General features: G+C 40.2%; 1 protein-coding gene across 1 annotated transcript in view; it reads right to left on the reverse strand.

Annotated features, from left to right (window-relative positions):
- PTPN18 (protein tyrosine phosphatase non-receptor type 18) overlaps positions 1-24,108 on the reverse strand; it is a 163,142-nt gene that overhangs the window by 103,964 nt on the left and 35,070 nt on the right. The window contains exons 2-3 of the mRNA XM_053695813.1: positions 16,981-17,089; positions 6,319-6,395 (exon numbers count right to left, since the gene is read on the reverse strand). Of these exons, the coding sequence (XP_053551788.1) occupies positions 6,319-6,395; positions 16,981-17,089 (186 nt within the window). The remainder of the gene's footprint in view (positions 1-6,318; positions 6,396-16,980; positions 17,090-24,108) is intronic.

Below are 24,108 nucleotides of genomic sequence, written 5' to 3' on the forward strand. Positions count from 1 at the left end.
ACTCTTTGCCATTTCCTGTTGGGGAAGAGATATTCCCACAAGTAAGGATGACGCCGTGGACCGGACACACCAATGTTGGAGAAATGGTCTTTCATGATTCAGATAGAGCATGTGATTTTAAACAACATTTAAATTCACTTCTTTTATCAATTTTTCTTTGTTCTGTTGTTGAAAAGCAGGGATGTAATGCTTAGGAGCCGGCCCATTTCTGGAGCACTATATGGCAGCAGTTTTGCAAGAATGTTAAAGGAACATGAAACCCAATTTTTCCATTCATGATTTAGATAGAGCATGCAATTGTAAACAACTTTCTAATTTACGTCTATTATCTAATTTGCTTCATTCTCTTGATATACTTTGCTTAAAAGCATATCTAGATAGGCCCAGTAGCTGCCGATTGGTGGCTGCACATAGATGCCTTTGTGTGATTGGCTCACCCATGTGCATTGCTATTTCTTCAACAAAGGATATCTAAAGAATCAAGCAAATTAGACAATAGAAGTAAATTGGAATGTTGTTTAAAATTGTATTCTCTATCTAAATCATGAAAGAAAATGTTTGGGTTTAGTGTCTCTTTAACCATTTTACGAGAGCACTAGAGGGCAGCACTATTTCCTGTCATATAGTGCTTTAGATGCCTACCTAGGTATCTCTTCAAGACAGAATATCATGAGAACAAAGCAAATTTGATAATAGAAATAAATTGGAAACTTTTTTTAAATGGTCTGCTCTGTCTAAACCACAAAATAAAATGTTTGGGTTTCATATCCTTTTAAGCAGTAGCTTTGTAAATGTATAAATGTAAGCATGACCTGCATGTAGAACAAAGCAGAATGACTAAGGGGTCAATTTATCAAGCTCCGTACGGCTGAAGGCTCTCCGGAAACAGAAGTTATGAAGCAGCGGTCTAAAGAACGCTGCTCAATAACCTGTCCGCCTGCTCTGAGGCGGCGGACAGAAATCAACCCGATCAAATACGATCGGGTTGATTGACACCCTGTCAGTTATTTTTCCCTGTTTTGTTTGCCATGTGCTGCTGGCAGCCATTTTACTCACCTCTCTTCCTGACTATGGTGCATTGTGGGGGATGCTGCTCATTTCCTGCACTTTCTTTTATGACCAGACTGGTGTGCATCATCTGTGTGAGACAGGATGCAGTCTCAGAATTGTGATGTCATGACTTATTATTTAAAGGGCCTCTGTTCAAAATGCTTTGCCTTTGCGTTGTCTCAGACCTGTTTGTGAGAGTTCCTGTGTATCACCTGGCTGCCTGACGTCCTTCCTGGTTCCTGATCCCTGGCTTGTTCCTGACTCTGCTGTTTTCCTTGTTCCTGATTCCGGCTCGTCTGACTATTCGCTTTGGCTCCTGACTCGGCTCGTCTGACTACCAGCTCTGTTTTTGACTCCTGGCTTGTTATTTGACTTGTGGACTTTTTATTATTTTTTTGTTATTAATAAAGGTGTGATTATTTTTGCACTTCTCGTCTCAGTCTGATTCCTGGCACCCTGACACCCCCCTGCTAGCGGACGATTGGCCTCAAATCTTCAGGGGGGCAATATTGCACCAGCAGTTCACAAGAACTGCTGGTGCAATGATAAATGCCGAGAGCGTATGCTGTCGGAATTTATGGATGTGCGGCAGACATGATTCGCTATAGCGGATCATGTCTGTCCGCACCATGATAAATCTACCCCTAAAACTCAACAGCCAAAGGAACCACACTTAAAATATAATATTTTTACATATGAATATAGAAATACAAGTGGTACAATATACACACATATAATGACATACAATAAATCAATAAAATACAAAATGATACAAACTGTTAAAAACAAACTAGGGGCAAATGATATTCTGACAAGACTCTGCAATCACAATGCATTTTAAGGCCACACCTCTTCCTTAGGCGGCCAAAATCACTTTACACAAGCTGAATAGGTTAACACTTTAAAAACCAAACTTAACATCATGGCATATTATCTATGTACAGTGCAAGATATGAGAAATAATGTGGTAGCTTTAGGAAAGGCGACTTAAAGGGCCACTAAACCCAAAATCTTTCTTTCATGATTCAGATAGAGAATAGAAAATTAAACAACATTAAAATTTACTTCCATTTTTTATTTTGCTTCATTTTTTAAAAATGCTTAGTTGAAGAAAAAGCAATGCACATGGTGAGCCAATTACACGAGGCTTCTATGTGCAGCAACCAATCAGCAGCTAATGAGCATATCTAGATATGCTTTTCATCAAAGAATATCAAGAGAATAAAACAAATTAGATAATATAAGTAAATTAGAAAGATGTTTAAAATTGCATTCTCTTTCTAAATCATAAAAGAAAAAATGAGGGTGGCATGTCCCTTTAAGCCTGAACTGCAAGAAAAGCAGAACGAGTAGAGACTCCAGCAAGAGGGGAAACATAGTGAGGAAAACTGAGAGTAAAGAGAAAAAAGAGAAAGAGGAAATGAAGAGAAACTGAACACATAATGATTTGGCACTGAGCACTTGATACAGGAGAATTAGGAAGTAACTCGCCAAGGCTTTAATGGGGGAGCAAATGGAATAAGCTTAGGGAAATATAAATAGAATATGTAAATATACCCAAGTCATTATCTAGCCTAAATAGTTAAAGGGACAGTCTAGTCCAAAACAAACTTTCATTATTCAGATAGGGCATGTCATTTTAAACAATTTTCCAATTTACTTCTATCACCAATTTTGCTTTGTTCTCTTGGTATTCTTAGTTGAAAGCTAAACCTAGGAGGTTCATATGCTAATTTCTAAGCCCTTGAAGGCAGCCTCTTAGCTCAGGGCATTTTGATAGTTGTTCACCACTAGAGGGTGTTAGTTCATGTGTTTCATATAGCTAACACTGTGCTCACGCACGTGGAGTTCCTAGGAGTCCGCACTGATTGACTAAAATGCAAGTCTGTCAAAAGAATTGAAATAAGGGGCAGTTTGCACAGGCTTAGATAAAAGATAATCACAGAGGTAAGAAGTGTATTTATATAACCATGTTGGTTATGCAAAACTGGGGAATAGGTAATAAAGGGATTATCTATCTTTTAAAACAATAAATATTCTGGTGTAATCTGTCCCTTTAAGTTACTCTCTGAGGCACAGAACTTAGTTAATGTGGGTAAGATTGCTAGCTCAATATTTGCTCTCCACTTGTAATACCAGCGCACGCCATTGTGCGCTGGTATAAAAAGTGGCCCACAATGCAAACTCAAAAAATAAAAACTGTTAATGGCCTTTAAATACACCTAACTTACCAATCAATGATGTAAAATATATACAAACACCTGGGGACCACCCCCTCAGAGGTGGGTACTCAGCAACTTAACCCTTCGTTTAAATTGTATATTCCATTACCCTGGTTACAATTAAAACTCATGGTTTTCTATGCAACTATGTAGTTTTATAATCTGATTTTGGATTCTGTATGTGAACAATGGTATGGGTGTGTCCTTAATACAGGTCATATATCATATAGTAATGCTCCATTGATAGTTTATATAATATAAATATTATTATATATTGATCATTAGTATTAATGGTTGTGTGGGTGGTGGTGGGTTTTACTGTTGGGGTGGTATTTGTATTTTTTTATTTACAGATAAAAGAGCTGATTTATTTGGGGCAATGCCTCGCAAAAGGCCCTTTTAAGGGCTATTTGTAGTTTATTGTAGGTTAGGGTTTTTTATTTTGGGGGGGCTTTTTTAGTTTCATAGGGCTCTTAGATTAGGTGTAATTAGTTTAAATCTTTGATAATTTATTTTTTATTTTGTGTAACTTGCAGGCCCATTTATCAAGCTCCGTACAGAGCTTGAAGGGCCGTGTTTCTGGCAAGTCTTCAGACTCGCCAGAAACACAACTTATGAAGCAGCGGTCACAAAGACTGCTGCTCCATAACCCTGTCCGCCTGCTCTGAGCAGGCGGACAGGAATCGCCGGAAATCAACCCGATCGAGTACGATCGGGTTGATTGACACCTCCCTGCTGGCGCCCGATTGGCCGCGAGTCAGCAGGGGGCGGCGTTGCACCAGCAGCTCTTGTGAGCTGCTGGTGCAATGTTAAATGCGGAGAGCGTATTGCTCTCCGCATTTAGCGAGGTCTTGCGGACCTGATCCGCAGTGTCGGATCAGGTCCGCAAGCCCTTTGATAAATGGGCCTGTTAGTGTTTATTTTTTTTGTAACTTAGTGTTTATTATTTTTTGTAACTTAGTAATTTTTTATAGTAGATTTAAATTATTTGAGTAGGATTAGGTGTTTAAATATATAATATAGTTCATTTAATTTGTAGTTTAATGTAATTTAGTATAATAGTTAGGGTAGCTTAATTAATAGTTTAATATAGTTTAATGTAATTTTAGTATAATAGTTAGGGTAGATTAATTATTAATTTAATATAGTTTAATTTAAATCTAAAGTTAAGTTTAAATTTATTATAAGATAGGGATGAGTTAATATTTAATATAAAGTTAGCGGGTTGTTAGGTTTAGGGGTTAATAGGTTAATTTAGTTTATGGCGATGTGGGGGGCTAGCGGTTTAGGGGTTAATAGGTTTAGTAAGTGCTAGTGATGTGGGAGGCCAGGGGTTTAGGGGTTAATACCTTTAGTTAGTTGCGGTGGGCTCCGGGAGCGGCGGAGTAGGGGTTAATAACTTTTATTTAGGTGGCGGCGGTGTCGGGACGGCAGAATGGGGGTTAATAAGTATAATGTAGGTGGCAGCGGTATCGGGGCAGCAGATTAGGGGTTAATAAGTATAATGTAGGTGGCGGCTGTGTAGGGGGCGGCAGATTAGGGGTGTTTAGACTCGGGGTACATGTTAGGGTGTTAGGTGTAAACGTTACTAAGAAATCAATGGGATATCGGGCAGCAGCGAACATAAGCTTTCGCTGCTTCCAGACTCCCATTGATTCCTATGGCATCCGCCGCCTCCAGGGAGGCGGATTGAAAACCAGGTACGCTGGGCCGGAATAGTGGCGAGCGTACCTGGTAGGTATTTGTTAAATAGCAAAAGTAGTCAGATAGTGCCGAATTTGCATTCGGAACATCTGTAGTGACGTAAGAATCGATCTGTTTTGGACTGAGACCGGCGGATCGTATGTTACGTCACAGATTTCTACTTTTGCCAGTCTGTAGGGTTTGATAACTAAGGGGAATCAAGCTCGCCACAATTACGCTGCGGAATTCCAGCATATTTGCAGTTGACGGCTTGATAAATAGGGGCCAGAGAGTCAATCACTTGCATACAATTTGAACTATGCTATTTTGTGCTACATATACTTAGAGAGTTACATATTGGAAATATCTCACTTTTTTATACCACATCAAATCAGATAAGATACTTTATTTTTGTCAGATTTTGATATTGGCAAGCAATTTAGTATAGTAATCTGGTTTAGCTTATATAGAGCCCCCTAATAGGATTTCTTTATTACTAATTCCTTTGTTATCCAACTATTTGACTGGCCTTACTGGCTGCACTGCTGCATTGTCTTCAAAATTGTAAAGTATATCTGCTTTAGGGCAATCAATATCATATTGTATTAATGAGTAGGATATACCACATGTTTGCCACAAGTACCCGATGATACCACCTAACATATCTCAAATGCTCCAAAACACTTTTCTACTTAGTTCCCTGGTTGTTCCCCCTACATACATTTTTGGACAGTTACAAATCACTATGTAAACACCTATAGTAGAGCTGCAGTATCACAGTACTGGGATCTTAAACCCACAGTACAGGGACCGAAAGATCGCAGTACCACAGTGCAAGAACCAGATATTCACAATACTAGGACCTCAAATCCACAGTGCAAGCAACCAATATTCACAGGACTGGCATTCAAAACCAACAGTGCAGGCAACCAGCATTCACAAGACTAGGACACAAAACTCACAGTGCAGGCAACCGATATTCACATGACTGGGGCCCTAAACCCACAGTGCAGGCAACTGATATTCAAAGGGCTGGGCCCTCAAACCCACAGTGCAGGCAACCGATATTCACAGGGCTGGGGCCCTAAACCCACAATGCAGGCAACCAATATACTGTGCTGGGACTCTTAAAAACATAGTTCAGGGAACCAAAATAAAGTATATAAGCAGAGTCAAAAAGTGAATAACTCAAATACTTTACTTGACAACTAACTAAGACACACAGTAATTAGGTCACCCAAGTAGACAGACTGCTTTTGATCATTGCCAAACAAAAGTTAGTACGTATTTCAGGCAAACGTTAAATAGGTCATCCAAGTAGGCAATACTCTTTATTATCTTTGTCAATTAGGAAATTAATTACCTGGATGAAGCTGGCATTGATATAATCAGATCCAGCCTCTTCTGCCAAGAATGTGACTGGAACCCGAGTCTGATCATCTGAGAAAAGAGAAAGGACATCAGTATTCATGGCTTGACAAACATTCAACAATACAAGGAGCAAGACAATCCTAGCTTTTTGTATAAAATAATCTAAAATTAGGAGACAGTGGTGAAATGATATGAGCTGTAGCATCCTGGTTTCCAGCATTTGTAGACCTGTACTCTAGAATAAAGACATAACCTGAAATATCCCTAGTATCAGTCGAATGTTGTACGTTGTCAACCCATGACATTCTTCAGCACTTTATAAAGTCAATAGAATATTGGGGCTGGAATTTCATTGCAAGATTGTAATATTTAAATGAACAGGATCTGCATTCAACAGACATGAGACCCTATATTTCAAAGGAGCTCACTTTGCTTGTGCTGGTACAAAGCAAAGTAGTGGCAACAGCAAGTGTATTGGAAATGAGGCTCATTTTCCAAAGTGGTGTCTGCATACAGACAAGGGATTCCCCTAGAAATACCCAGAAGACCCTTCCCTCTTTGCTCACATAGGCCCTAATGTTGAAAGGACAGTATACACCAGAATATTTACTGTTTTAAAAGATAGATAATCCCTTTATTACCCATCCCCTAGTTTTGCATAATCAATACTGTTATATTAATATACATTTTACCTCTGTGATTACCTTGTGTCTAAGCCTCTGCAAACTGCCCCATTATTTCAGTTCAGCTGGCTCCTAGGAACTCCACGTGCGCAAGCACAGTGTTATTTACATGAAACACATGAACTAACACCCTCTAGTGGTGTAAAAATGTCAAAATGCCCTGAGAAAAGAGGCGGCCTTCAAGGGCTTAGAAATGAGCATATGAACCTCCTATGTTTAGCTTTCAACTAAGAATACCAATAGAACAAAGCACAATTGGTGATAGAAGTAAATTGGAAAATTGTTTGAAATTACATGCTTTATCTGAATCATGAAAGTTTGTTTTGAACTAGACTGTCCCTTTAAAAGCATCATGAAAATGGCAAGATTTAAAAAAGGATCCATTTTGCAAAATGTTCTAAAAAGCTGAAAGCAGTGATTAAAGGCAGTCTCGCTGAGAGGCGTTTTACCATATTTCTCTGTGGGAGGCAATGCTTCTCTGACACAGGCGGAATATTAAAAGCATCACCTATATTGAAGGTGTAATGTAAATGATCCTTTTACACAGTTTCGAATGACAATACAATATACATGTGTCATCAGAAACGCAAACCCTTTTGTTACGATACAATAGTTAAACTAGAACATGAGCAATTAACCTATAGGAGCTAGGGGGATTGTAGGTATATTATACAGGTGTACGAAGTGTATTATATGTATGCAGTAAACTGTAAAATACTATAATATGTATGTAAAGTCTTCATTATTTAAATAAAAAGTGTTTTAACATTTGTCATTTTCTTTTTAGGAAGGTTCACACTACTGAATCTGTTTTATTTCTAATATTGCGGCTTCACTGTTATAAATGTGTGCAATATTAATATGTATATATATTAAAATATTTGTTACAGTGTAGCCGCACTATTAGAAGTAAAACAAGGTCAGTACAGTGTGAATTATAGCGGCTATAAAAATAGAATATAAAAAAAAAACTGGCAGTTCCAAAAAACAAGTTTTCTTTCATGTAATTAGCAAGAGTCCATGAGCTAGTGACGTATGGGATATACATTCCTACCAGGAGGGGCAAAGTTTCCCAAACCTTAAAATGCCTATAAATACACCCCTCACCACACCCACAATTCAGTTTTACAAACTTTGCCTCCGATGGAGGTGGTGAAGTAAGTTTGTGCTAGATTCTACGTTGATATGCGCTCCGCAGCAAGTTGGAGCCCGGTTTTCCTCTCAGCATGCAGTGAATGTCAGAGGGATGTGAGGAGAGTATTGCCTATTGAATGCAGTGATCTCCTTCTACGGGGTCTATTTCATAGGTTCTCTGTTATCGGTCGTAGAGATTCATCTCTTACCTCCCTTTTCAGATCGACGATATACTCTTATATATACCATTACCTCTACTGATTCTCGTTTCAGTACTGGTTTGGCTATCTACTACATGTAGATGAGTGTCCTGGGGTAAGTAAGTCTTATTTTCTGTGACACTCCTAGCTATGGTTGGGCACTTTGTTTATAAAGTTCTAAATATATGTATTCAAACATTTATTTGCCTTGACTCAGAATGTTCAACTTTCCTTATTTTCAGACAGTCAGTTTCATATTTGGGATAATGCATTTGATTTAATAATTTTTTTCTTACCTTCAAAAAATTTGACTTTTTCCTGTGGGCTGTTAGGCTCGCGGGGGCTGAAAATGCTTCATTTTATTGCGTCATTCTTGGCGCGGACTCTTTTGGCGCAAAAATTCTATTTCCGTTTCCGGCGTCATACGTGTCGCCGGAAGTTACGTCATTTTTTTGACGTTATTTTGCGCCAAAAATGTCGGCGTTCCGGATGTGGCGTCATTTTTGGCGCCAAAAGCATTTAGGCGCCAAATAATGTGGGCGTCTTATTTGGCGCGAAAAAATATGGGCGTCACTTTTGTCTCCACATTATTTTAGTCTCATTTTTTTTTTTATTGCTTCTGGTTGCTAGAAGCTTGTTCTTTGGCATTTTTTTCCCATTCCTGAAACTGTCTTTTAAGGAATTTGATCAATTTTGCTTTATATATGTTGTTTTTTCTCTTACATATTGCAAGATGTCCCACGTTGCATCTGAGTCAGAAGATACTACAGGAAAATCGCTGTCAAGTGCTGAATCTACCAAAGCTAAGTGCATCTGCTGTAAACTTTTGGTAGCTATTCCTCCAGCTGTTGTTTGTATTGATTGTCATGACAAACTTGTTAAAGCAGATAATATTTCCTTTAGTAAAGTACCATTGCCTGTTGCAGTTCCTTCAACATCTAAGGTGCAGAATGTTCCTGATAATATAAGAGATTTTGTTTCAGAATCCATTAAGAAGGCTATGTCTGTTATTTCTCCTTCTAGTAAACGTAAAAAATCTTTTAAAACTTCTCTCCCTACAGATGAATTTTTAAATGAAGATCATCATTCTGATTCTGATGATTCCTCTGGTTCAGAGGATTCTGTCTCAGAGGTTGATGCTGATAAATCTTCATATTTATTTAAAATGGAATTTATTCGTTCTTTACTTAAAGAAGTACTAATTGCTTTAGAAATAGAGGATTCTGGTCCTCTTGATGTTAATTCTAAACGTTTGGATAAGGTATTTAAAGCTCCTGTGGTTTTTCCAGAAGTTTTTCCTGTTCCTAATGCTATTTCTGCAGTAATTTCTAAGGAATGGGATAAATTGGGTAATTCATTTACTCCTTCTAAACGTTTTAAGCAATTATATCCTGTGCCGTCTGACAGATTAGAATTTTGGGACAAGATCCCTAAAGTTGATGGGGCTATTTCTACCCTTGCTAAACGTACTACTATTCCTACGTCAGATGGTACTTCATTTAAAGATCCTCTAGATAGGAAAATTGAATCCTTTCTAAGAAAAGCTTATCTGTGTTCAGGTAATCTTCTTAGACCTGCTATATCTTTGGCTGATGTTGCTGCAGCTTCAACTTTTTGGTTGGAAACTTTAGCGCAACAAGTAACACATCGTGATTCTCATGATATTATTATTCTTCTTCAGCATGCTAATAATTTTATCTGTGATGCTATTTTTGATATTATCAGAGTTGATGTCAGGTTTATGTCTCTAGCTATCTTAGCTAGAAGAGCTTTATGGCTTAAAACTTGGAATGCTGATATGGCTTCTAAATCAACTTTGCTTTCCATTTCTTTCCAGGGTAACAAATTATTTGGTTCTCAGTTGGATTCCATTATTTCAACTGTTACTGGTGGGAAAGGAACTTTTTTACCACAGGATAAAAAATCTAAAGGTAAAAACAGGGCTAATAATCGTTTTCGTTCCTTTCGTTTCAACAAAGAACAAAAGCCTGATCCTTCATCCTCAGGAGCAGTTTCGGTTTGGAAACCATCTCCAGTCTGGAATAAATCCAAGCCAGCTAGAAAGGCAAAGCCTGCTTCTAAGTCCACATGAAGGTGCGGCCCTCGTTCCAGCTCAGCTGGTAGGGGGCAGGTTACGTTTTTTCAAGGAAATTTGGATCAATTCTGTTCACAATCTTTGGATTCAGAGCATTGTTTCAGAAGGGTACAGAATTGGTTTCAAGATGAGACCTCCTGCAAAGAGATTTTTTCTTTCCCGTGTCCCAGTAAATCCAGTGAAAGCTCAAGCATTTCTGAAATGTGTTTCAGATCTAGAGTTGTCTGGAGTAATTATGTCAGTTCCAGTTTCGGAACAGGGGATGGGGTTTTATTCAAATCTCTTCATTGTACCAAAGAAGGAGAATTCCTTCAGACCAGTTCTGGATCTAAAAATATTGAATCGTTATGTAAGGATACCAACGTTCAAGATGGTAACTGTAAGGACTATATTGCCTTTTGTTCAGCAAGGGAATTATATGTCCACAATAGATTTACAGGATGCATATCTGCATATTCCGATTCATCCAGATCATTATCAGTTCCTGAGATTCTCTTTTCTGGACAAGCATTACCAGTTTGTGGCTCTGCCGTTTGGCCTAGCTACAGCTCCAAGAATTTTTACAAAGGTTCTCGGTGCCCTTCTGTCTGTAATCAGAGAACAGGGTATTGTGGTATTTCCTTATTTGGACGATATCTTGGTACTTGCTCAGTCTTTACATTTAGCAGAATCTCATACGAACCGACTTGTGTTGTTTCTTCAAGATCATGGTTGGAGGATCAATTTACCAAAAAGTTCTTTGATTCCTCAGACAAGAGTAACCTTTCTGGGTTTCCAGATAGATTCAGTGTCCATGACTCTGTCTTTAACAGACAAGAGACGTCTAAAATTGATTGCAGCTTGTCGAAACCTTCAGTCACAATCATTCCCTTCGGTAGCCTTATGCATGGAAATTCTAGGTCTTATGACTGCTGCATCGGACGCGATCCCCTTTGCTCGTTTTCACATGCGACCTCTTCAGCTCTGTATGCTGAAGCAATGGTGCAAGGATTACACGAAGATTTCTCAAATAATATCTTTAAAACCGATTGTTCGACACTCTCTAACATGGTGGACAGATCACCATCGTTTAATTCAGGGGGCTTCTTTTGTGCTTCCGACCTGGACTGTAATTTCAACAGATGCAAGTCTCTCAGGTTGGGGAGCTGTGTGGGGTTCTCTGACAGCACAAGGAGTTTGGCAATCTCAGGAGGTGAGATTACCGATCAATATTTTGGAACTCCGTGCAATTTTCAGAGCTCTTCAGTTTTGGCCTCTTCTGAAGAGAGAATCGTTCATTTGTTTTCAGACGGACAATGTCACAACTGTGGCATACATCAATCATCAAGGAGGGACTCACAGTCCTCTGGCTATGAAAGAAGTATCTTGAATTTTGGTTTGGGCGGAATCCAGCTCCTGTCTAATCTCTGCGGTTCATATCCCAGGTATAGACAATTGGGAAGCGGATTATCTCAGTCGCCAAACGTTACATCCGGGCGAATGGTCTCTTCACCCAGAGGTATTTCTTCAGATTGTTCAAATGTGGGAACTTCCAGAAATAGATCTGATGGCGTCCCATCTAAACAAGAAACTTCCCAGGTATCTGTCCAGATCACGGGATCCTCAGGCGGAGGCAGTGGATGCATTATCACTTCCTTGGAAGTATCATCCTGCCTATATCTTTCCGCCTCTAGTTCTTCTTCCAAGAGTATTATCCAAGATTCTGAAGGAATGCTCGTTTGTTCTGCTGGTAGCTCCGGCATGGCCTCACAGGTTTTGGTATGCGGATCTTGTCCGGATGGCCTCTTGCCAACCGTGGACTCTTCCGTTAAGACCAGACCTTCTGTCGCAAGGTCCTTTTTTCCATCAGGATCTCAAATCCTTAAATTTAAAGGTATGGAGATTGAACGCTTGATTCTTGGTCAAAGAGGTTTCTCTGACTCTGTGATTAATACTATGTTACAGGCTCGTAAATCTGTTTCTAGAGAAATATATTATAGAGTCTGGAAGACTTATATTTCTTGGTGTCTTTCTCATCATTTTTCTTGGCATTCTTTTAGAATACCGAGAATTTTACAGTTTCTTCAGGATGGTTTAGATAAGGGTTTGTCCGCAAGTTCTTTGAAAGGACAAATCTCTGCTCTTTCTGTTCTTTTTCACAGAAAGATTGCTATTCTTCCTGATATTCATTGTTTTGTACAAGCTTTGGTTCGTATAAAACCTGTCATTAAGTCAATCTCTCCTCCTTGGAGTTTGAATCTGGTTCTGGGAGCTCTTCAAGCTCCTCCGTTTGAACCTATGCATTCATTGGACATTAAATTGCTTTCTTGGAAAGTTTTGTTCCTTTTGGCCATCTCTTCTGCCAGAAGAGTTTCTGAATTATCTGCTCTTTCTTGTGAGTCTCCTTTTCTGCAAAGCAGCAACTTGGTCCTCTTTGCATACTTTTACTAAATTCTACCATTTTGATGTATTTTCTTCTTCTGAAGCAGTTTTTGGTAGAAAAGTACTTCAGGCAGCGGTTTCAGTTTGAATCTTCTGCTTATGTTTTTCGTTAAACTTTATTTTGGGTGTGGATTATTTTCAGCAGGAATTGGCTGTCTTTATTTTATCCCTCCCTCTCTAGTGACTCTTGCGTGGAAAGATCCACATCTTGGGTAGTCATTATCCCATACGTCACTAGCTCATGGACTCTTGCTAATTACATGAAAGAAAACATAATTTATGTAAGAACTTACCTGATAAATTCATTTCTTTCATATTAGCAAGAGTCCATGAGGCCCACCCTTTTTTTGTGGTGGTTATGATTTTGTATAAAGCACAATTTATTCCAATTCCTTATTTTATATGCTTTCGCACTTTTTTATCACCCCACTTCTTGGCTATTCGTTAAACTGAATTGTGGGTGTGGTGAGGGGTGTATTTATAGGCATTTTGAGGTTTGGGAAACTTTGCCCCTCCTGGTAGGAATGTATATCCCATACGTCACTAGCTCATGGACTCTTGCTAATATGAAAGAAATGAATTTATCAGGTAAGTTCTTACATAAATTATGTTTTACATAGTGTAGTAAAAACAAAAACACAGTTTGTAAAACAAAAAAGCAGCGGCTATTGTCTTTTCTGGAATATTAATATCCCATATATGAAATGTTCTTCGTGAACACAGCAAAAGTTAAAAAAATGTTTATTTAAATAACAAAAAAACTTTACATACATATTATAGTATTTTACAGTATACTATATACATATATACATACCCACAATCTCCCTCGCTCCTACAGGTTTATTAGTTACTTAGAAAACATATAGGCATTCCACGTGCGTTTATGGCAGTAACCTGTATTTTAACGGGAAACCATTACCAGGAAAGGAATATCATCCATGATAAATGCACCTTTTCCCCCATACCAGTCTTTGCCAGCCTTTTAGTGGCAAGATTTTTAATTGCATGAAATCTAATGACTGTACAGAGACTTAGGAGGATATTTATCAAAGCGTCAACTATGTTGCATTCGCCGGCATCAATACGCTCGCCAAACATCGCGGCCGCGGATCTCAATACAATCTCCATATTTATAAAAAAAGCCGTCAAAAACACGTGCACCAAGTACGGGGCGATGAGCATCGGACTGTTGTTAACTAACAGTCATCGATGACGCTGCTATTCGTGTTTTTCCCAACTTTTTAATTTATACCATTTCACTATACTAAAATGTTTAACCCCTATAAATAAAGTTATTAACTCCTATCCCGCCACTCCCCGACACCACCGCAACCTAAATAAAGTTATTAACCCCTATCCCGCCGCTCCCCGACACCGCCGCCACTAAATAAACTTTAAATAAACCTAACAAACCCTTAACTTTAAATTACAACATCCCTATCTTAATATAAATTAAAACTTACCTGTAGAATTATAATAAACTAATTTTAAACTATTAATTAACCTACCCTAACTATTAAACTAAAATTAAATTAAACTACCAATTAAATAAACTAAATTACATATTAAAAAAAAACCTAACCCTATTAAACTTATTTAAATATACAATTAAACCTTATTACAAGTACTAAATTACAAAAACAAACAAACACTGTTACAACCCCCCCCACTAAATTACAAAAAATAACAAACCAAATTATCAAAAAAAAAAAAAAAATGACACCTAGTCTAATAGCCCTATCAAAGAAGAAGACAGTAAGAAGAGGAGATCCGCGTCGGATGGCTTCAGGATGGACCCGCTCCGAGCCGGCTGGATGAAGATTGAAGAGGCCGCATGGATGAAGACTTCTTGCCACCTGGATGAGGACTTCGCCGGCTGGATGGATCCTTCAAGCGGGACTTCAACAACTGTAAGTGGATCGTCGGGGGTTAGTGTTAGGTTTTTTAAGGGTGTTTTGGGTGGGTTTTATTTTTAGATTAGGGTCTGGGCAGTAAAAGAGCTAAATTCCCTTTTAAGGGCAATGCCCATACAAATGCCCTTTTCAGGGCAATGGGTAGCTGTCACGCCGCGCCGTTGCTAGGGGCGCGGCGTCTTCTCCATGCTCCTTCCCTAGGGCTGTGTCGGCTCAGGATACGTGCAGCTCCTGATGCCGGCCGGTCTCTTGGCGCCAATCCACCAGGTACTTTAGCTGCAGCAAGCGATCTGTCACTGCCCAAGTATAGGTGCTACTTTGTGTGCTCCTGGGAGTGACAGATCGTCTGCTGGACTGATACTTTGTTGCTGAAACCTTGCCTGTCTTACTACTCTACCTGTTTAACCCCTAATCTGCTGGACTGATCCTTGTTACAGAACCCTGCCTGTCTCACTACGCTACTTGGTTAATCCCTAACTTACTGGACTGACTTCTTGTTGCTGAACCCTGCCTGTCTCACTACGCTACCTGGTTAACCCCTACATTGCTGGCCTGATTTTCTGTTGCCGTATCCTGTCTGCCTTATTTGCCTTGTGCTGTCCAGCCTGTGGTGAGTGCCGCTCTCCTTATCTTACTAACTTTCTCTGCTCTGGGATATTCCCTATCTTTCCGGCTCGACGCCGGGATAACAAGACTACTGGCCGAGTTCGGTCTGATAGAGGAGTATCCCACGAGCCTTACATTAGCTTAGGTTTTTGTTAGAGTTAGGTTTTTTTGGGGGGGTTGGCTGGGTGGTGGGTTTTACTGTTGGGGGGTGTTTGTATTTTTTTGCCAGGTAAAAGAGCTGATATATTTGGGGCAATGCCCCACAAAAGGCCCTTTTAAGGCCCTTTTTTATTTTGGGGGGGCTTTTTTATTTTGATAGGGCTATTAGATTAGATGTACAAAAATGTTTTTGATCATTTGGTTTGCTATTTTTCATAATTTAGTGTGTTTTTTTGTGGTAATTTAGTACTTTTTAATAAGGTTTAATTGTATATTTAAATAATTTTAGTAGGGTTAGGTTTTTTTAATATGTAATTTGGTTTATTTAATTGTTAGTTTAATTTAATTGTAGTATAATAGTTAGAGTAGGTTAATTAATAGTTTAAAATACGTTTCTTTTAATTCTACAGGTACGTTTTAATTTATTTGAAGATAGGGATGTTGTAATTTTAATTTAAAGTTAAGGGGTTATTAGGTTTAGGGGTTAATAGCTTAATTTAGTTTTTTGCGATGTGGGGGGCTGACGGTTTAGGGGTTAATAGGTTTATTATTTAGTGGTGGTGATGTGGGAGGCCACAGGTTTAGGGGTTAATAAGTTTATTTAGTGGGGGCGGTGTCGGGGAGTGGCGGAATAGGGGTTAATAACATTATGTAGGTGGCGGCGATGTCAGGGGTGGCAGATTAGGGGTGTTTAGACTCTGGGTTTATGTTAGGGTGTTAGGTGTAAACGTAACTTGTTTTCTGCCATAGAAATCAATGGGGTATGCTTCATTCTCTTGCAGCATCGAACATACGCTTTCAGTGCTTTCAGACTACCATTGATTTCTATGGCATACGCAGCCTCAAGGGTGGCGGATTGAAAACTAGGTACGATGCGTCGGAATAGCTGCGAGCATACCTGTTAACTATTTGATAAATTGGAAAAAGTGTCAAATAGAGCCGAATGTGTATTCAGAAAATCTGTAATGACGTAAGCATCGATCTGCATCGGATTGAGATTGCGGGATCGTATGTTACATCACAAATTTCAACATTTGCTGATCTTGAGGCTTTAATAACTAGGTCGGATCAATCTTGCAAGAATTATGATGCAGAATTTCTGCATATTTTTGGTTGACACTATGATACATGTATGTTACTAAACAAAAAACATTTTTATTTTTAGTGAACGCACATTCTATGTTGTATAACATACTTTGAGTACACGCCCCCTCCCCACTGCAGCAATTTGAGTTCATTGGCAATGTGAGGTGAATTTTGTTCAGGCAGCGATTCCTATTGTTTGCTATGGAAGACACATCGACACTTGTTGGGACGGAGCGGGTCAGCCCACTTATTTTATAAAATATCACCGGATGCACGGATTGTGAGACTGGCACGAATATTCTGGCACCGGTTAGTTTTCTCTCCAGGGACTTTATACTCAAAAGGCAAAATACTTACATGGTAGGATATCTTTGTAGCGATTCTTTTTCAAATTGTCCTGACTCCTGCCAACTTCTGTTGAATAGTTATTATCCTGTTTGATGGTCATTGATCGAACCTTGATTTCCTACAGTAACAAGAAATCACAACATATCAAACTGCCCAAAATGTACCCAACAACATAAAATGAATGTACAATTCTCAAATGTGTAAGACCCACAATATAAATTAAAGGGATAGTTTAGTCAAAATTAAATATTCATGGTTCACATAGAGCAGCAATTTTAAGCAACTTTCTAATTTACTCCTATTATCTTTGTTCTCTTGGTATCTTTATTTGAAAAAGCAAAAATGTAAGCTTAGGAGCTGGCCTATAGATGGCTACATTTAGACACCAATCAGCAAGCACTACCCAGGTGTTGAACCAAAAATGCGCTGGCTCCTAAGCTTAAATTTTGATAAAAGGAGCAAATTAGAAATTTGCTTAAAATTGCCTGCCCTATCTAAATCATGAACGTTTAATTTTGATTAGTCTATCGCTTTAAGAAGACTTGCAGTGACAGAAAGATTATCGCAAATTATTGTGAACCAGGATTATCAGCGTAAAGGAATGGCGCCAAGACTGTCAGAAGAAGAAAGCAGCATCTTCTGTTAAACTAAATGATATCTGGCAAATAGAACTAGACTGGAAAAAAACGTCAGCGGTCTAGATTAACATAATGACATAATGATTAGAAAAGGTATATACTATAGCATTAGTGGTACTTCAGGTTTTCCAAAGCACAAAGGTAAAACTAAAACAGCAATATGATTAAAGGGATATGGCAGTGGAAGTTAGATATTCACGATTCAGATACAGCGTACAAGTTTATTTTGGAATCAAAAGTATAACTTTAGCTTGGTACTTTTGTTAAGGTTTAGCTCCTTTCCATAAAAGCATACTGAGGTAGGATCCGAACTGTTCATTTGTCTTGGGAACTATATGGTAGCATTGTTTGCAAAAAAGTTTGTAACAATGTTTCCAATATAGTTCTTAAGAAAACAGAATTTATGTTTACCTGATAAATTACTTTCTCCAACGGTGTGTCCGGTCCACGGCGTCATCCTTACTTGTGGGATATTCTCTTCCCCAACAGGAAATGGCAAAGAGCCCAGCAAAGCTGGTCACATGATCCCTCCTAGGCTCCGCCTACCCCAGTCATTCGACCGACGTTAAGGAGGAATATTTGCATAGGAGAAACCATATGATACCGTGGTGACTGTAGTTAAAGAAAATAAAATATCAGACCTGATTAAAAAACCAGGGCGGGCCGTGGACCGGACACACCGTTGGAGAAAGTAATTTATCAGGTAAACATAAATTCTGTTTTCTCCAACATAGGTGTGTCCGGTCCACGGTGTCATCCTTACTTGTGGGAACCAATACCAAAGCTTTAGGACACGGATGAAGGGAGGGAGCAAATCAGGTCACCTAAATGGAAGGCACCACGGCTTGCAAAACCTTTCTCCCAAAAATAGCCTCAGAAGAAGCAAAAGTATCAAACTTGTAAAATTTGGTAAAAGTGTGCAGTGAAGACCAAGTCGCTGCCCTACATATCTGATCAACAGAAGCCTCGTTCTTGAAGGCCCATGTGGAAGCCACAGCCCTAGTGGAATGAGCTGTGATTCTTTCAGGAGGCTGCCGTCCGGCAGTCTCGTAAGCCAATCTGATGATGCTTTTAATCCAAAAAGAGAGAGAGGTAGAAGTTGCTTTTTGACCTCTCCTTTTACCAGAATAAACAACAAACAAGGAAGATGTTTGTCTAAAATCCTTTGTAGCATCTAAATAGAATTTTAGAGCGCGAACAACATCCAAATTGTGCAACAAACGTTCCTTCTTCGAAACTGGTTTCGGGCACAAAGAAGGCACGACTATCTCCTGGTTAATGTTTTTGTTAGAAACAACTTTTGGAAGAAAACCAGGTTCAGAACGTAAAACCACCTTATCTGCATGGAACACCAGATAAGGAGGAGAACACTGCAGAGCAGATAATTCTGAAACTCTTCTAGCAGAAGAGATTGCAACCAAAAACAAAACTTTCCAAGATAATAACTTTATATCAACGGAATGTAGGGGTTCAAACGGAACCCCCTGAAGAACTGAAAGAACTAAATTGAGACTCCAGGGAGGAGTCAAAGGTTTGTAAACAGGCCTGATTCTAACCAGAGCCTGAACAAAGGCTTGAACATCTGGCACAGCTGCCAGCTTCTTGTGAAGTAACACAGACAAGGCAGAAATCTGCCCCTTCAAGGAACTTGCAGATAATCCTTTCTCCAATCCTTCTTGAAGAAAGGATAGAATCTTAGGAATCTTCACCTTGTCCCAAGGGAATCCTTTAGATTCACACCAACAGATATATTTTTTCCATATTTTATGGTAAATTTTTCTAGTTACAGGCTTCCTGGCCTGAACAAGAGTATCAATAACAGAATCTGAGAACCCTCGTTTTGATAGGATCAAGCGTTCAATCTCCAAGCAGTCAGCTGGAGTGAGACCAGATTCGGATGTTCGAACGGACCTTGAACAAGAAGGTCTCGTCTCAAAGGTAGCTTCCATGGTGGAGCCGATGACATATTCACCAGATCTGCATACCAAGTCCTGCGTGGCCACGCAGGAGCTATCAAGATCACCGACGCCCTCTCCTGATTGATCCTGGCTACCAGCCTGGGGATGAGAGGAAACGGCGGGAATACATAAGCTAGTTTGAAGGTCCAAGGTGCTACTAGTGCATCCACTAGAGTCGCCTTGGGATCCCTGGATCTGGACCCGTAGCAAGGAACCTTGAAGTTCTGCCGAGAGGCCATCAGATCCATGTCTGGAATGCCCCACAGTTGAGTAAGTTGGGCAAAGATTTCCGGATGGAGTTCCCACTCCCCCGGATGTAATGTCTGACGACTCAGAAAATCCGCTTCCCAATTTTCCACTCCTGGGATGTGGATTGCAGACAGGTGGCAGGAGTGAGTCTCCGCCCATTGAATGATTTTTGTCACTTCTTCCATCGCCAGGGAACTCCTTGTTCCCCCCTGATGGTTGATGTACGCAACAGTCGTCATGTTGTCTGATTGAAACCGTATGAACTTGACCTTTGCTAGCTGAGGCCAAGCCTTGAGAGCATTGAATATCGCTCTCAGTTCCAAAATATTTATCGGTAGAAGAGACTCTTCCCGAGACCAAAGACCCTGAGCTTTCAGGGATCCCCAGACCGCGCCCCAGCCCATCAGACTGGCGTCGGTCGTGACAATGACCCACTCTGGTCTGCGGAAGGTCATCCCTTGTGACAGGTTGTCCAGGGACAGCCACCAACGGAGTGAGTCTCTGGTCCTCTGATTTACTTGTATCTTCGGAGACAAGTCTGTATAGTCCCCATTCCACTGACTGAGCATGCACAGTTGTAATGGTCTTAGATGAATGCGCGCAAAGGGAACTATGTCCATTGCCGCTACCATCAAACCTATTACTTCCATGCACTGCGCTATGGAAGGAAGAGGAACGGAATGAAGTGTTCGACAAGAGTTTAGAAGTTTTGTTTTTCTGGCCTCTGTCAGAAAAATCCTCATTTCTAAGGAGTCTATTATCGTTCCCAAGAAGGGAACCCTTGTTGATGGAGATAGAGAACTCTTTTCCACGTTCACTTTCCATCCGTGAGATCTGAGAAAGGCCAGGACTATGTCCGTATGAGCCTTTGCTTGAGGAAGGGACGACGCTTGAATCAGTATGTTGTCCAAGTAAGGTACTACTGCAATGCCCCTTGGTCTTAGCACAGCTAGAAGGGACCCCAGTACCTTTGTGAAAATCCTTGGAGCAGTGGCTAATCCGAAAGGAAGCGCCACGAACTGGTAATGCTTGTCCAGGAATGCGAACCTTAGGAACCGATGATGTTCCTTGTGGATAGGAATATGTAGATACGCATCCTTTAAATCCACCGTGGTCATGAATTGACCTTCCTGGATGGAAGGAAGAATTGTTCGAATGGTTTCCATTTTGAACGATGGAACCTTGAGAAACTTGTTTAAGATCTTGAGATCTAAGATTGGTCTGAACGTTCCCTCTTTTTTGGGAACTATGAACAGATTGGAGTAGAACCCCATCCCTTGTTCTCCTAATGGAACAGGATGAATCACTCCCATTTTTAACAGGTCTTCTACACAATGTAAGAATGCCTGTTTCTTTATGAGGTCTGAAGACAATTGAGACCTGTGGAACCTCCCCCATGGGGGAAGCCCCTTGAATTCCAGAAGATAACCTTGGGAGACTATTTCTAGTGCCCAAGGATCCAGAACATCTCTTGCCCAAGCCTGAGCGAAAAGAGAGAGTCTGCCCCCCACCAGATCCGGGATCGGGGGCCAACATCTCATGCTGTCTTGGTAGCAGTGGCAGGTTTCTTGGCCTGCTTTCCCTTGTTCCAGCCTTGCATTGGTCTCCAGGCTGGCTTGGCTTGAGAAGTATTACCCTCTTGCTTAGAGGACGTAGCACTTGGGGCTGGTCCGTTTCTACGAAAGGGATGAAAATTAGGTTTATTTTTGGCCTTGAAAGACCTATCCTGAGGAAGGGCGTGGCCCTTACCCCCAGTGATATCAGAGATAATCTCTTTCAAGTTAGGGCCAAACAGCGTTTTCCCCTTGAAAGGAATGTTAAGGAGTTTGTTCTTGGAAGACGCATCCGCTGACCAAGATTTCAACCAAAGCGCTCTACGCACAACAATAGCAAACCCAGAATTCTTCGCCGCTAACCTAGCCAATTGCAAAGTGGCGTCTAGGGTGAAAGAATTAGCCAATTTGAGAGCACGGACTCTGTCCATAATCTCCTCATAAGGAGGAAAATCACTATCGATCGCCTTTACTAGTTCATCGAACCAGAAACACGCGGCTGTAGTGACAGGGACAATGCATGAAATTGGTTGTAGAAGGTAACCTTGCTGAACAAACATCTTTTTAAGCAAACCCTCTAATTTTTTATCCATAGGATCTTTGAAAGCACAACTATCTTCTATGGGTATAGTGGTGCGTTTGTTTAAAGTAGAAACCGCTCCCTCGACCTTGGGGACAGTCTGCCATAAGTCCTTTCTAGGGTCGACCATAGGAAACAATTTTTTAAATATGGGGGGAGGGACGAAAGGTATACCGGGCCTTTCCCATTCTTTATTTACAATGTCCGCCACCCGCTTGGGTATAGGAAAAGCTTCTGGGAGCCCCGGGACCTCTAGGAACTTGTCCATTTTACATAGTTTCTCTGGGATGATCAAATTCTCACAATCATCCAGAGCGGATAATACCTCCTTAAGCAGAGTGCGGAGATGTTCCAATTTAAATTTAAATGTAATCACATCGGGTTCAGCTTGTTGAGAAATTTTCCCTGAATCTGAAATTTCTCCCTCAGACAAAACCTCCCTGGCCCCCTCAGATTGGTGTAGGGGCATATCAGAACCATTACCATCAGCGACCTCATGCTCTTCAGTATCTAAAACAGAGCAGTCGCGCTTACGCTGATAAGTGGGCATTTTGGCTAAAATGTTTTCGATAGAATTATCCATTACAGCCGTTAATTGTTGCATAGTAAGGAGGATTGGCGCACTAGATGTACTAGGGGCCTCCTGAGTGGGCAAGACTCGTGTAGACGAAGGAGGGAATGATGCAGTACCATGCTTACTCCCCTCGCTTGAGGAATCATCTTGGGCATCATCACATAACTCACATTTATTTAAATGAGAAGGAACCGTGGCTACCCCACATTCAGAACACAGTCTATCTGGTAGTTCAGACATGTTAAACAGGCATAAACTTGATAACAAGAACAAAAAACGTTTTAAAATAAAACCGTTACTGTCACTTTAAATTTTAAACTGAACACACTTTATTACTGCAATTGCGAAAAAGTATGAAGGAATTGTTCAAAATTCACCAAAATTTCACCACAGTGTCTTAAAGCTTTAAAAGTATTGCACACCAAATTTGGAAGCTTTAACCCTTAAAATAACGGAACCGGAGCCGTTTTTAACTTTAACCCCCTTACAGTCCCTGGTATCTGCTTTGCTGAGACCCAACCAAGCCCAAAAGGGGAATACGATACCAAATGACGCCTTCAGAAAGTCTTTTCTATGTATCAGAGCTCCTCACACATGCGACTGCATGTCATGCTTCTCAAAAAACAAGTGCGCAATACCGGCGCGAAAATGAGGCTCTGCCCATGATCAGGGAAAGCCCCTAGAGAAGAAGGTGTCAACAACAGTGCCTGCCGATAATATTAAACAAAAATACCCAGATTAAATGATTCCTCAAGGCTAAATATGTGTAATATATGAATCGATTTAGCCCAGAAAATGTCTACAGTCTTAATAAGCCCTTGTGAAGCCTTTATTTATTGTCTGAATAAAAATGGCTTACCGGATCCCATAGGGAAAATGACAGCTTCCAGCATTACTTCGTCTTGTTAGAATGTGTCATACCTCAAGCAGCAAAGACTGCTCACTGTTCCCCCAACTGAAGTTAATTCCTCTCAACAGTCCTGTGTGGAACAGCCATGGATTTTAGTAACGGTTGCTAAAATCATTTTCCTCATACAAACAGAAATCTTCATCTCTTTTTCTGTTTCAGAGTAAATAGTACATACCAGCACTATTTTAAAATAACAAACTCTTGATTGAATAATAAAAAAACTACAGTTAAACACTAAAAAACTCTAAGCCATCTCCGTGGAGATGTTGCCTGTACAACGGCAAAGAGAATGACTGGGGTAGGCGGAGCCTAGGAGGGATCATGTGACCAGCTTTGCTGGGCTCTTTGCCATTTCCTGTTGGGGAAGAGAATATCCCACAAGTAAGGATGACGCCGTGGACCGGACACACCTATGTTGGAGAAATATACATACCTCTGAGCAGTGTTCCCTCTAAGGACACATTTTCTGAGCGGCTCGGCAGTGAAACAGTTAATAAGGGAACCATACCTTGCAGTCTGCATTGTGTAGTGTTTGATAACTGCAGGGTGTGGTTCCCTATTTAGCACTGCTGGGCCGCTCACAAATTGTGGCCTTAGAGAGGACAGTGCCTCTGAGCCTACCTCAAGTTCCAAAGGTTCACAGAGAGAATTGGGAATTTGTTTTTTAATTGTACG

Source organism: Bombina bombina, chromosome 12, assembly GCF_027579735.1.
Source record: "Bombina bombina isolate aBomBom1 chromosome 12, aBomBom1.pri, whole genome shotgun sequence".
NCBI lineage: Eukaryota > Metazoa > Chordata > Amphibia > Anura > Bombinatoridae > Bombina > Bombina bombina.